General features: G+C 43.7%; 1 protein-coding gene and 1 long non-coding RNA gene across 2 annotated transcripts in view; one reads left to right on the top strand and one right to left on the bottom strand.

Moving 5' to 3' along the window:
- The window catches only part of LOC100136404 (glutamate dehydrogenase, mitochondrial), a 37,839-nt gene extending 23,830 nt beyond the window's left edge, over positions 1-14,009 (top strand). The window contains exons 7-13 of the mRNA XM_014179401.2: positions 7,834-7,971; positions 8,161-8,298; positions 8,422-8,502; positions 8,765-8,888; positions 10,777-10,868; positions 10,990-11,052; positions 11,307-14,009. Of these exons, the coding sequence (XP_014034876.1) occupies positions 7,834-7,971; positions 8,161-8,298; positions 8,422-8,502; positions 8,765-8,888; positions 10,777-10,868; positions 10,990-11,052; positions 11,307-11,426 (756 nt within the window). The 3' untranslated portion in view covers positions 11,427-14,009. The remainder of the gene's footprint in view (positions 1-7,833; positions 7,972-8,160; positions 8,299-8,421; positions 8,503-8,764; positions 8,889-10,776; positions 10,869-10,989; positions 11,053-11,306) is intronic.
- Positions 9,194-10,778, bottom strand: LOC106589427 (uncharacterized). Its single transcript, XR_001324844.2, has 2 exons — positions 10,325-10,778; positions 9,194-10,178 (listed from the first exon to the last, which is right to left on the bottom strand). It is a non-coding gene; the product is annotated as an uncharacterized lncRNA (long non-coding RNA).
- Positions 14,010-15,031: the final 1,022 nt, after the last annotated feature.

The following is a 15,031-nucleotide window of genomic DNA, read 5'->3' as shown; positions in this document are numbered from 1 at the left end:
TAAACAAAAGTACAGTCAATAACACAATAGAAATATCTGTATACAGTGTGAGCAAATGAAGTAAGCAATAAATATAGTAGCGAAGTAATTACAATTTCACAAATTAACACTGGAGTGATAGATGTGCAGATGATGATGTGCAAGTAGAAATACTAGTGTGCAAAAGACCAAAAAAAGTAAATAAAAACAATATGGGGATGAGGTAGGTAGTTGGATGGGCTGTATACAGCTGCAGCGATCGGTAAGCTGCTCAGATAGCTGATTCTTAAAGTTCGTGAGGGAGATATAAGTCTCCAACTTCAGCAATTTTTGCAATTTGTTCCAGTTATTGGCAGCAGAGAACTGGAAGGACAGGTGGCCAAAGTAGGTGTTGACTTTGGGGATGACCAGTGCGATATACCTGCTGGAGTGCGTGCTACGGGTGGGTGTTGTTATGGTGACCAGTGAGTTGAGATAAGGCGGAGCTTTACCTAGCAAAGACTTAAAGATGACCTGGAGCCAGTGGGTTTGGCGACGAATATGTAGCGAGGGCCAGCCGACGAGAGCATACAGGTCGCAGTGGTGGGTGATATATGGGGCTTTGGTGACAAAACGGATGGCACTGCGATAGACTGCATCCAGGTTGCTGAGTAGAGTGTTGGAGGCTATTTTGTTAATGACATCGCCGAAGTCGAGGATCGGTAGGATAGTCAGTTTTACGAGGGTATGTTTGGCAGTGTGAGTGAAGGAGGCTTTGTTGTGAAATAGGGAGCCGATTCTAGATTTCATTTTGGATTGGAGATGCTTGACATGAGTCTGGAAGGAGAGTTTACAGTCTAGCCCGACACCTAGGTAATTGTAGTTGTCCACATATTCTAAGTCAGAACTGTCCAGAGTAATGATGCTAGTCGGGCGGGCAGGTGCAGGCAGCGATCGGTTGAAGAGCATGCATTTAGTTTTACTAGCATTTAAGAGCAGTTGGAGGCCACGGAAGGAGTGTTGTATGGCATTGAAGCTCATTTGAAGGTTTGTTAACACAGTGTCCAAAGAAGGGCCAGATGTATACAGAATGGTATCGTCTGCGTAAAGGTGGATCAAGGAATCACCAGCAGCAAGAGCGACATCATTTGATATATACAGAGAAAACAGTCGGCCCGAGAATTGAACCCTGTGGTACCCCCATAGAGACTGCCAGAGTCCAGACAACAGGCCCTCCGATTTGACACACTGAACTCTATCTGAGAAGTAGTTGGTGAACCAGGCGAGGCAGTCATTTGAGAAACCAAGGCTGTTGAGTCTGCCGATAAGTATACGGTGATTGACAGTGTCGAAAGCCTTGGCCAGGTCGATGAAGTCGGCTGCACAGTACTGTCTTTTATCGATGGCGGTTGGGATATCATTTAGTACCTTGAGCGTGGCTTAGGTGCACCCGTGACCAGCTCGGAAACCGGATTGCACAGCGGAGAAGGTACGGTGGGATTCGAAATGGTCAGTGATCTGTTTTGTTAACTTGGCTTTCGAAGACTTTAGAAAGGCAGAGTAGGATGGATATAGGTCTGTAACAGTTTCGGTCTAGAGTGTCACCCCCTTTGAAGAGGGGGATGACCGTGGCAGCTTTCCAATCTTTAGGAATCTCGGACGATACGAAAGAGGTTGAACAGACTAGTAATAGGGGTTGCAGCAATGGCGGAGGATTATTTTAGAAAGAGAGGGTCCAGATTGTCTAGCCCAGATGATTTGTACGGGTCCAGGTTTTGCAGCGCTTTTAGAACATCTGCTATCTGGATTTGGGTGAAGAAGAAGCTGGGAGGCTTGGGCAAGTAGCTGCGGGGGACGCGGAGCTGTTGGCCGGGGTTGGGGTAGCCAGGAGGAAAGCATGGCCAGCCGTAGAGAAATGCTTATTGAAATTCTTGATTATCTTGGATTTATCAGTGGTGACAGTGTTTCCTAGCCTCAGAGTGGGCAGCTGGGAGAAGGTGCTCTTATTCGCCATGGATTTTAGTGTCCCAGAACTTTTTGGAGATAGAGCTACAGGATGCAAATTTCTGTTTGAAAAAGCTAGCATTTGCTTTCCTAGCTGACTGTGTGAATTGGTTTCTGACTTCCCTGAAAAGTTGCATATCGCGGGGACTATTCGATGCTAGTGCAGTACGCCACTGGATGTAAACTGTATCACTCAGTATTTTGTGGCACTTTGCTGATTCTTGATGTTTAGTTGTAGAACTGTTTTACTTTTTACTGTTGTACTTAAATGATTTCTTTTAACATACATTCGTTAAAAGACTCTTGATTATACACTACCGTTCAAAAGTTTGGGATCAGTTAGAAATGTCCTTGTTTTTGAAAGAAAAGCGCATTTTCTCTCCATTAAAATATCATCAAATTGATCAGAAATACAGTGTAGACATTGTTAATGTTGTAAATGACTATTGTAGCTGGAAACGGCAGATTTTTAATGGAATATCTACATAGGCATACAGAGGCCCATTATCAGCAACCATCACTCCTGTGTTCCAATGGCACGTTGTGTTAGCTAATCCAAGTTTAGCATTGACATTTTCTTTTTTACCTTTATTTAAAAGGCTAATTGATCGTCAGAATACCCTTTGCAATTATGTTAGCACAGCTGAAAACGGTTGTGCTGATTAAAGATAAAACTGGCCTTCTTTAGACTAGTTAAGTATCTGGAGCATCTGGAGCATGGTTCGATTACAGACTCAAAATGACCAGAAACAAAGAACTTAATTCTGAATCTCGTCAGTCTATTCTTGTTTTGAGAAATGAAGGCTATTCCATGCGAGTTATTGCCAAGAATCTGAAGATCTCGTACAACGTTGTGTGCTACTCCCTCACAGAACAGCACAAACTGGCTCTAACCAGAATAGAAGGAGGAGTGGGAGGCCCCGGTACACAAATGAGCAAGAGGACAGGTACATTAGTGTATAGTTTGAGAAACAGACGCCTCACATATCCTCAACTGGCAGCTTCATTAAATAGTACCCGCAAAACACCAGTCTCACCATCAACAGTGAAGAGGCGACTCCGGGATGCTGGCCATCTAGGCAGAGTTGCAAAGAAAAAGCCATATCTCAGACTGGCCAATAAAAATTAAATATTAAGATGGGAAAAGAACACAGACACTGGACAGAGGAAGATTGGAAAAAAGTGTTATGGACAGACAAATCTAAGTTTGAGGTGTTCGGATCAAAAAGAAGGACATTCGTGAGACGTAGAAAAAATTAAAAGATGCTGGAGGAGTGCTTGACGCCATCTGTCAAGCATGGTGGAGGCAATGTGATGGTCTGGGGGTGCTTTGATGATGGTAAAGTGGGGGATTTGTACAGGGTAAAAGGGATCTTGAAGAAGGAAGGCTATCGCTCCATTTTACAACGCCATGCCATACCCTGTGGATGGACCTTAATTGGAGCCAATTTCCTCCTACAACAAGACAATGACCCAAAGCACAGCTCCAAACTATGCAATAAATATTTAGGGAAGAAGCGGTCATCTGGTATTCTGTCTATAATTGAGTGGCCAGCACAGTCACCGGATCTCAACCCTATTGAGCAGTTCTGGGAGCAGCTTGACCGTATGGTATGTAATAAGTGCCCATCAGGCCAATCCAATTTGTGCGAGGTGCTTCAGGAAGCATGTGGTGAAATCTCTTCAGATTACCTCAACAAATTGACAACTAGAATGCCAAAGATCTGCAAGTGTCACGTTCGCTATCTTCAAATTCCCTGTCGTAAATTAACCAAGGCGTAGCGTGCCGGTAATTCCACATTCTTTTATTGAAGTGAAACTGAACAACAACAAAAAAACAGGTAAACCGAATCGAACGTGACGCAACTGAGGCGCACACAAAACACACACAGAAAATAATAATTACCCAAAAATACAGGTGGGGAAAAGGCTGCCTAAGTGTGATTACCAATCAGAGACAACGATAGACAGCTGCCTCTGATTAGGAACCATACTCGACCAAACACAAAGAAATACATGACATAGAATGCCCTCCCCACATCACACCCTGACCTAACCAAAATAGAGGAAATAAAACGTCTCTCTCAGGTCAGGGCGTGACAGCAAGGCTGTAATTGCTGCAAATGGAAAGCAAAGTTTGAAGGACACAATTATTATTTCAATTAAAAATCATTATTTATAACCTTGTCAACATCTTGACTATATTTCCTATTCATTTTGCAACTCATTTCATGTATGTTTTCATGGAAAACAAGGACATTTTTAAGTGTTCCCAAGCTTTTGAACGGTAATGTATACAGTACCAGTCAAACGTTTGGAAACCTACTCATTCAAGGGTTTTTCTTTATTTTTACTATTTTCTACATTGTAGAATAATAGTGTAGACATCAAAACTACGGAATAACACATATAGAAGCATGTAGTAACCAAATAAGTGTAACACAAATAAAAATATATTTTATATTTGAGATTCTTCAAAGTAGCTACCCTTCGCGTTGATGACAGCTTTGCACACTCTTGGCATTCTCTCAACCAGCTTCATGAGGTAGTCACCTGGAATGCATTTCCATTAACAGGTGTGCCTTGTTAAACACATTTGTGTGTGTGTGTGTATATATATATATATATATATATATATATATATATTTAAATATATTTAAGTCAATTGAATTTAGCAATATACCACATTACTTCTTACTAGTAACACAGCATTTGGAAAGTATTCAGACCCCTTGACTTTCTGCATTTTGTTACGTTACAGCCTTATTGTAAAATCTAATTGTAGGAAGCTTGTGGAAGGCTATCTGAAACGTTTGACCCAAGTTAAACATTTTAAAGGCAATGCTACCAAATACTAATTGAGTGTATGTGAACTTCTGACCCTCTGGGAATGTGATGAAAGAAATAAAAGCTGAAATAAATCATTCTCTCTACTATTATTCTAACATTTCGCATTCTTAAAATAAAGTGGTGATCCTAACTGAACTAAGACAGGGAATTTTTACTAGGATTAAATGTCAGGAATTGTGAAAAACTGAGTTGAAATGTATTTAGCTAAGGTGTATGTAACCTTCCAACTTCAACTGTAGGTATTCCTCTTGTCCAGATGGGATAGGGCAGTATGATGGCGATTGCATCGTCTGTGGACCTGTTGGGGCGGTATGCAAACTGAAGTGGGTCTAGGGTGGCAGGTACAGTGGAGTTGATATGATCCTTGACTAGTCTCTCAAAGCACTTCATGATGACAGAAGTGAGTGCTATGGGGCGGTAGTCATTTAGTTCAGTTATCTTTGCCTTCTTGGGAATAGGAACAATGGTGGCCATCTTGCAGCATGTGGGGACAGCAGACTGGGATAGGGAGCGATTGAGTATGTCCGTAAACACACCAGCCAGCTGGTCTGCGCATGCTCTGAGGACGCGGCTAGGGATGTCGTCTGGGCCAGCAGTCTTGTGAGGGTTAACACATTTAAATGTCTTCCTCACGTCGGCTACGGAGAAGGAGAGGGGGGTTGCAGTCCTTGTTAGTGGGCCGTGACGGTTGCACTGTATTATCCTCAAAGCGGGCGAAGAAGGTGTTTAGTTTGTCTGTAAACGAGATGTCGGTGTCCGTGACGTGGCTGGTTTTCTTTTTGTTGTCCGTCATTTCCTGTAGACCCTGCCACAAACGTCTCGTGTCTGAGCCGTTGAATTGTGACTCCACTTTGTCCCTATACCGACATTTCGCTTGTTTGATTGCCTTGCGGAGGGAATAACTACACTGTTTATATTCAGCCATATTCCCATACCTCTTTCCATGGTTAAATGCATTGGTTCGCACTTTCAGTTTTGCGCAAATGCCGCCATCCATCCATGGTTTCTGGTTAGGGTAGGTTTTAATAGTCACAGTGGGTACAACATCTCCAATGCACTTCCTTATAAACTCACTCACCGAGTCAGCGTATAGATAGGTCGATGTTATTCTCTGAGGCTTCCCGGAACATTTCCCAGTTCACGTGATCAAAACAATTTTGAAGCGTGGATTATGATTGGTCTGTCACGAGCGTCGTATTGAATAGACCAAGGTGCAGCGTGGATAGTGCTCATTCTTAATTCTTTAATGAATAACACTTTACAAAATAACAAAACGACCAACAGTTCCGTCAGGTACAACAACTAAACGGAAAATAACCACCCACAAAACCCAAAGGAAAACAGGCTGCCTAAGTATGGCTTCCAATCAGAGACAACGAAAGACACCTGCCTCTGATTGGAAACCATACTCGGCCACACATGGAAAACAAAACATAGAAATAGAAAACTACAACAAATTTCCCCTAGTATGCATCGCAAATGTTCGAGTAGCAGTGATTGAGTGTATTGCCCGCACGAGTGCTGCAATCAATATGCTGATAGAATTTAGGTAGCCTTGTTCTCAAATGAGCTTTGTTAAAATCCCCAGCTACAATAAATGCAGTCTCAGGATATATGGTTTCCAGTTTACATAGAGTCCAGTGAAGTTCCTTAAGGGCTGTCGTGGTGTCTGTCTGCTTGAGGGTGTATATACACAGCTGTGACAATAACTGACGAGAATTCTGGCATTTGATTGTAAGGAATTCTACGTCGGGTGAGCAGAAGGACTTGAGTTCCTGTATGATGTTATGATTACACCATGAGTGGTTAATCATGAAGCATACACCCCGCCTTTCTTCTTCCCAGAGAGGTGTTTATCTCTTTCGGAGCGACACATGGAGAAGCCCGGACCTGACTGTACACACACACACACGCAGACGTGCACACACACACACACATGCAGACACACACGCACTTGCAGGCCCCATGGCCTTGGCCTCCTTCCTGGAAGCCTGTCTATAATTACCACCCTTTCCCTGTAATGAGCTGCGAAGGGTGTACGACAAGGTATGTGTTTGTGTGTAGGTCACTCAGTGTAAGGGTGAATGTACTACAGATTAAGATAGGATGAAAGTTAATGGCAACAGCAGTAGAGATCTGTTGATATACTCGCATCTCGCCTTGGTGCCTGATGTACAGACCGACTGACTAAACAGAGAGAGGTTGGAGGTGAGGAATGTCTGTTTGTGTGTAGGGGTTGTAGGGAGAGGGGTGAGGTGGAGAGAGCTCACCCTGTGCCCTGCCGATCTGCTGTGTGTGTGTGTGTGTGTGTGTGTGTGTGTGTGTGTGTGTGTGTGTGTGTGTGTGTGTGTGTGTGTGTGTGTGTGTGTGTGTGTGTGTGTGTGTGTGTGTGTGTGTGTGTGTGTGTGTGTGTGTGTGTGTGCGTGCGTGTGTGTGTGTTTTTAGGGATAATCGCCACGTGATTCGATTTTCTTGGAGATTTAGTGAGTACGCAGATCTGTGATGTCATCATGTATCTAGCAGATGACAGAGAGAGTTGAGGAAAGGAGTGGTCAGATTTATGCTGCAACAAAGGAGCGGATAACGGAGAGAGACGGAAGTGAGGATAATGGAGAGATAGACGGAGGAAAGGAGCTGATCTCTGAGTATTTATAGACGTCGGCCACTGCTGCTGTGGACACACACTCCTCTCAACTACAGTATCTATTGTGCAGGGCTTATAGCAGCGTTATATACTCATCATAGTTAAAGCCACATTTCCCAGTTGTACCAGGTTTGGATAATATTTGATATTACCTGGTTTCAGTCCTCTCTCTCTCTCTGCTTATTTGCTGTTTCAGTTTATTAGCTAGTAATCTGTGGCTGTGGCTTCTGCAGTGACAGAGGGGGGCCACATGGGGGCGCTCGTGTCACGTGTCTGTAGTGGAGCTGAGATCAGGCCTGGTCGGGTGTTTCTGCGCAGGTGGTGGTAGTGATGACGACATAATAATAATGATCTCCCTCCCTTTCTGTCTTCATCAGGGCTTTGGTAATGTGGGTCTCCACTCCATGCGGTACCTCCACAGGTACGGTGCTAAGTGTGTCGGCATCGCTGAGTATGACGGCAGCATATACAACCCAGAGGGCATTGACCCCAAGCAGCTGGAGGACTACAAACTGGTAAAAATACTCTCTTACTCTCCTGCATTCTCTCTCTCTCTCTCTCTCTCTCTCTCTCTCTCTCTTCTTCTATCCGTCTACCCCCCTTCCTCTCTCTTCCTCCCTCTCTTGCTCTGAATATGAGCTGGCCAAGAAAGGCTTCCTCTCTCTCTCTCGTACTTACCTGTGTCTGTACATGTCTGTGCGCAGCAACATGGTACGATCGTAGGTTTCCCCGGGGCTCAGCCATACGAGGGCAGCCTCCTGGAAGCGCAGTGTCACATCCTGATCCCTGCCGCCAGCGAGAAGCAGCTCACACGCAACAATGCCCACAGAATCAAGGCCAAGGTACTACATTACAGACAACACCCCTATCTAAACTACACTATGCACAATACCCTATTTTCCTCTCAAGTTTAAACTACACTACACACAGTCCTCTGCTCTAGCCAGTGTTGTTGTTTGTTCTAGATCATTGCTGAGGGAGCCAATGGCCCAACCACACCCGACGCTGACAAGATCTTCCTAGAGAACAAAGTCATGGTCATCCCTGTAAGAACACACACACACACACACACACACACACACACACACACACACACACACACACACACACACACACACACACACACACACACACACACACACACCGACATGAATAAAGCACACATTTGCATGTTAGGGCCGTCATGCACACATTCACAGTGTCTGCAGTTCTCTCATTAACCAATCAAGAAGCTGAAGACTCACTCAATAATCCCAGACAGAGACATTTAGCTGTTTACCCTCCTGTGTGTGTTTCTCCCTCCCCCAGGACATGTACCTGAATGCCGGTGGTGTGACAGTGTCCTACTTTGAGTGGCTCAAGAACCTGAACCATGTCAGCTATGGACGTCTCACCTTCAAATACGAGAGAGACTCCAACTACCATCTCCTCAGTAAGTCCTGACCTCTTACCTCTGACCCACAACCTCTCACTTTCCAATACAAGAAAGATTCCCACTACCACCTATATATATTTTTTTATTTTATTTATTTAACTAGGCAAGTCAGTTAAAAACAAATTCTTATTTATAATGACAGCCTAGGAACAGTGGGTTAACTGCTTTGTTCATGTGCAGAACGACAGATTTTTACCTTGTCAGCTCGGGGATTCGATCTAGCAACCTTTCGGTTACTTGCCCAACACTCTAACCACTAGGCTACCTGCCACCCCGGTATATAGTACATCCTGACTCCTGACACTTGTTAAATCAAACTTTATTAGAATTGCATTTAAAAAATCTTGATACATTTTAGAGCGCACATTTTGAAACAAAATATAACACATATTGCTGGGGAAATTCACAGGGACCACCACCTTTTGCTTTAAGCGCCTTTATCATTGGGAAAGTGCTAAACTATAACCAAAGCGAGATCATGATGATTGTGAGCACTTACGAATGCATTTTTCATACAAGCTCAATTAAAAACACAAACATTAAAAGGTAGAAGATACAACATTAAAATAATAAGGTGAGAGGAACAGCAAGCTATAGCATAATTGTTCATCAAATTATACATCCTGTAAAATAATGTTTCTGTTCTGATCTGCCCTGGAATGTTCAGTGCTACCCCTTACCTCCTCCCACCTCTTCCTTTATTTCCCCCTTTATGTCTTCCTTTTTTATGTCCTCGCTCTCTCTTTTCCTCTGCTCTCCTCTTTCCTCCTCCTTCTCCCCAATGTCTAGCTCTGCCATTTTCTCCTCGACAGGCTCACTCGCCTCGACATGCTCTGTCTTCTCGACGCTCTTGACACTCTTTCTCACTCTCTCGCGCAGGGCTGGGAAATCATTTGGGAATATCTTTAACGTCTCACTATTACCCTGCACCATGATTGTCCCAGTAGTATCATACACATTTATAGTGCCTGCCTTCGTTTTCAGTTGTTTGCCATCTTGAATTTTTCCCCACTGTTTTCCCTCAGGATAGTGTTTCAGTATTTCCTCTTCCCATGTAGGACAATTTGTTGTGTAGAAAATGAGGTTGCACGGAGCCATTTTTTTTTCATCACGATATAAAGTCTCTGGATTTTCCTGCAGAAATCTTTTTTTATATGTTTTCTTTTGTTTTTCATCTGTCATCCCCTCAGGGTAGGATGTGAGGGGGGGCAAATTGTTCAGTTGTTTTTCCTCTGCCATTTCTAGATGTGGCAACTAGATTTCCTTTGGCTGTTTGTTTACTACCACCTGTAATAAAGATGAATGTTAATGTATTTATTATCTAGGTCACTCATTAAGAACATATTCTCTTTAAAAAATAGCCCCGGTTAAATATTAGGAGCAGGGCCCTATCTTTCCTTGACTAATGTTGGAAGTCTTTAATCTGTACTCACTCTGGAGCTATGTGTCCGCTTTCTGATCTCGTCTGTCTGTAGAAGATCTGTGTTCGTTCAGTTCTGAAGCCTTTTCCTCTTCCTTTAACAACCTTGGTGTAGCAGGAGATACAGTACTGTGGTCCTCTCTTGGAAATTGTCTCTGTGTTTTCAGAGTTCTAAGGACAACTGAAAAAATGACCGATTATTTCCATTGGTCACTCCCGTATATAACGTAGGTTAAGGTGACATGCCAGATAGAATGACAGATAGATAGCCTTTCTGATGTTGAGGTCTCGACTGAATGAAAACGATATCTGAAATGTGTGAGTGAACCCAAATGAAACTTCAGGGATGAATGTTGATCGACTGGATATACTTGAAAATACGATGGTTGCCAATGATCAGGTTACATTGCTACATTGCCATCTAACTATTTCTGTCTCTATCCCCACTCTCTTCATCTCTCTCAGTGTCCGTTCAGGAGAGTTTGGAGAGGAAGTTTGGAAAGCAGGGAGGACCGATCCCTGTTGTCCCAACCGCTGACTTCCAGGCCAGAGTCGCTGTGAGTACACACACACACACACACACACACACACACACACACACACAACTTATCTGGTGTGGAAATGATGAAGTGTGTTGGCAGTTTGATAACACATATTTCCTTCCTCTCTCCACTCCAGGGTGCTTCTGAGAAGGACATTGTTCACTCTGGGCTGGCCTACACCATGGAGAGATCTGCCAGGGTAAGAGTGTGAGCGTGCGTACATGTATGTGTCTGCGTGTGTTTGTGAGGTTAGTGCCGATGAGTCAGATCCTAGAATTTAATCATATGTTCTCTATGAGACAGACTGTGACAATGCCCCAACCCTGGCCTGGGGCACCTCTCAATCACACCACCATGTGTATGTTAGTGTGTGTGACTGGTTTTGCCAGTGTGACTGGTTTTGCCAGTGTAACTGGTATCTAACTAGTGTTTGTGTGTTTTGTCCCCCTGCAGCAAATCATGCGTACGGCCAGTAAGTACAACTTGGGTCTGGACCTGCGGACGGCTGCGTACGTCAACGCCATCGAGAAGGTGTTCAAGGTCTACAACGAGGCCGGCATCACCGTCACATAATCACCCTATCAAAGTCAGACCCCTCCCATACTGCCCTGCTATTGGTTCCATCGCCCAATTAGCCTTTAGAACATTTGAGCATTTACATTAGCGATTCCTGCCTCCCCTTCGTACGCGCGCACACACGCGCGCACACACACACACACACACACACACACACACACACACACACACACACACACACACACACACACACACACACACACAGAGACACACATGCATACACACACACTGACATGTACTGTGTTCTGTGTCCCATGACCTCGCCATATCTCAGTATCATGACGGTAACTCAGTATTTCTGTATCGTTTTGTTTCAGTATTGTCGTTCAATTATTTGTGTACTTTGAAAGGAGCAGGTTGTAGCAGGAAGCTAGCTATGCTGAGAGAGATTTAAGACAACCCCCCCATTACTATCTGAGTTCAATGTCTGTCTTTTTGTCTCGCTTGACCCTGGGGTTGCCATGGTTTCAGACCACAGCACTGGAGATGCCTTAGCTCTGACGGAGCTCTGTACTGAAGAGACGCACATACACCACTATACTGTACTTAAAGAAAGGAAATAGATTTAATGTTAACTTTAGACTTATACTTTATTTAAAAAAAAGGGAAATAGTTTTAAACTTTATAACAGGGAAAGGTGATATCATATGTGTTCCTCAGTTTTCCTCCCAGGGGATACGGGTTAGAGTTCAGGGCCCGTATCCACAAAGCATCTCAGAAAAGGTAGGAATCCTGTTATAACCTGTTTTAAGACACAAAAAAACTCCCAGCTCAGAATAGGTTTGAGGATGATGTTAAGACACTGCTCAGATGGGACTCCCGAGTGGCGCAGCGGTCTAAGGCACTGCTTGAGGCGTCACTACAGACCTGGGTTCGATCCCAGGCTGTGTCACAACCGGCTGTGACCGGGAGTCCCATAGGGCGGTGCACAATTGGCCCAGCATCGTCCGGGTTAGGGCTTTGATTGGCTCATCACGCTCGACTCCTTGTGGCGGGCCAGGTGCTTGCAGGCTGACTCCGGTTGTCAGTTGAACAGTGTTTCCTCTGACACAGTGGTTAAGCGGGTATGTGTTAAGAGTCCGGTTTGGCAGGTCATGTTTTGGACTCGACCTTCGCCTCTCCTGAGTCCATTGGGGAGTTGCAGCGATGAGACAAGATTGAAATTGGGGAGAAAAAGGGGGTACAATACAACAACAACAAAAAACACTGCTCAGACAAACTCTGAGCCAGGAGTAAAATCAACTCCTGAAAGTTTATCACAGCTGGTAATCATGACGGTTTGAGGTTCTGCAAAGGAAAGATAGTGATGCCGCTCATTGCCATTGTTGTAAATGATGGGGGAATAACCAATCACGATGAGGCATTGGCAGCTGTGAACTCTATAGAGCACACACGTACAGTCCATCAAATGTTGTAATGGTAAAACATTTGATATAATTTTCGCCTGACACAATCACTTTGCTTATTTTAAATTTTTGCCCAATATTTTGGCATGCATAAAAAAATAAAACATGTAATAACATTTGTATGGTTGTTAAAAGCTTTATATTACCGTTATAGCAACACACACATTGTCACTCCCGTTTAACAACTCTAAATCGCTTTGGCACAGTAGGCATCAAGTCACTTGCCCATAATGTTGCATACAACATTTGAAAGGTCTGTCATTTTTATTGAACACAATCAGTTTGCATAAGCACTAGATACCTCCGGTTGCACAATTTATAGGGTTGCCCAATTTTTTAACAATGTGAGGTTGCGTTCCAAATGGATAACTTGAAATAACTTGATGTAGGTAATTAAATAATCGAAAGGAAAATGTGTTTATTTATTAGCGTAGTGGTTATGCATATTTAGGCATATCATGGGAAATATGACTTGTGAAATCATTGTCAAAAGGGCAAGAGATACTGTTGCATGTAGGTCTAGATTATTTATGAATTGATGAAATATCAAAACATTCTTTTAAAAACTCAAAAGCAATTGCAAATGATGCAGGAACCACTGACTGGCTACATTTTTCTATTATCAAGACACCTGCTGGTAACTCTTAACTAGTTAGGGCAGCTCATGAGGTGTCCTAATTATCTGTCAACTAGGTGTGACTCTTATGACTAAAGAGGCTTCATGCATAGCTTTTATTTTCACTCATAATAGTAGGAGTGAAATATCTCTATTCTCAGCACTTATGACCAATTTTCAACTCTGAGACGCTTTGTTGATACGGGCCCAAGGCTCAGGGTTAGAGGTCAGGGGTCATGGTTAGCATTCTGTGCTAAGGAACACTGGGTTCTACTGTGTTTGGTTTTTAGTAAAGTTCTACACCCTCCTCCACTACATCAGTCTCCTCTACGAGTCCCCCCAACCTTCCCTGCCTACTGCTCCTGTCTTGTCCAATCTGACCCTCCTCCAAACCCCTGCCCCACCCAGAGCGAGAGAGTAGAGGACATACTCAAGGGAACAAACATTCTCCTTTTACTTCTCCAATAACCCGTTCAAGCCTGCAAATGGAAATTGCTTTTGGAAATGTGTATTTCCTTTTTTTTTTTGAAAACCAATAAAATGATGACAAAAACAGAAGTGTGGCTTGACTGTGATGTATAAGCGCAGTATGTGAGGTACAGACAGACAGAGTCTATTGCTGAAAGATAGGTGTTTTATTCATGTTTATTCATGTCCTATTCACTTTTTTACAGATCTCAGTTACAGTACAGAGATGGGGTTGGTTGAGGGGAAGGAAGGTTTGTGGTTGAGGTATCCAGAGAACTCTTCAGGGGTGAGTGGAGAGATGGTAGAGTCCATGTAGGGATGGCGTGGGGGGTGGGGACATGGTATAGTCCAGGTCGGGGGATTATTTCAAAAGGCTCTTTCCGAAAGACTTGGCCTTGTCTGCAGCACTGTCCTTGGCTGCATTGACTGCTACCCCTTTCACCGCATCACTCACCATTTCACCAATACCTGGAGAAGCAACCACATCAGACACCATTTCAACAATGCATACAAAGACATCGGACTCCCAACACAATCATTATATATCTTACACCTGGGTTGCATTCAGGAGACTGCAACATACTGAATGTTGTAGATAGAAATGCCATGAATAGAGTTGACATTGTGGGTGTGTGTCTAGATCAGGAGTGTCGAACTCATTTTGCCCCGGGGGCCGCATTCTGTCTTCAACGAGGTCCGGAGGGTCACACTGAAAATGAGTTATATTTCCTCGCCATCAAAATTAGCAAAACATTGTCCCTCTATCGATTGTTTTGGGAATTTTCGTTGGTCCCTTACTGTCTAGCTTTCAATTCTGTGATTATTAGCGAGCTGGACACAGTCAAGAAACTGTATGTGGGTCTATTATAATTTCTACAGTTTGGATTTGGTTTTAGTTATTTGAAAGTATACTGAGTTACTTTCGTTTGACATCCCTGGTCTAGACCCATACAGGTGAGGTTACATGACCGTGTTAGCATTGTAACTCAGAATAGACAGATCACCTTGATCTTTCTTCGGTTCCTTCGCTCCTCCGATCATATCTCCCACCTTCTCCTTCACCACACCAGCTAGACAGAGGGAGAGAGAGAGGGGGCTGTCAAACATGCACC

This window comes from Salmo salar, chromosome ssa28 (genome assembly GCF_905237065.1).
Source record: "Salmo salar chromosome ssa28, Ssal_v3.1, whole genome shotgun sequence".
Taxonomy (NCBI): Eukaryota; Metazoa; Chordata; class Actinopteri; order Salmoniformes; family Salmonidae; genus Salmo; species Salmo salar.
Note: the sequence above shows the minus strand (reverse complement) of the source record. Positions and strands in the feature narration are given on the sequence as shown.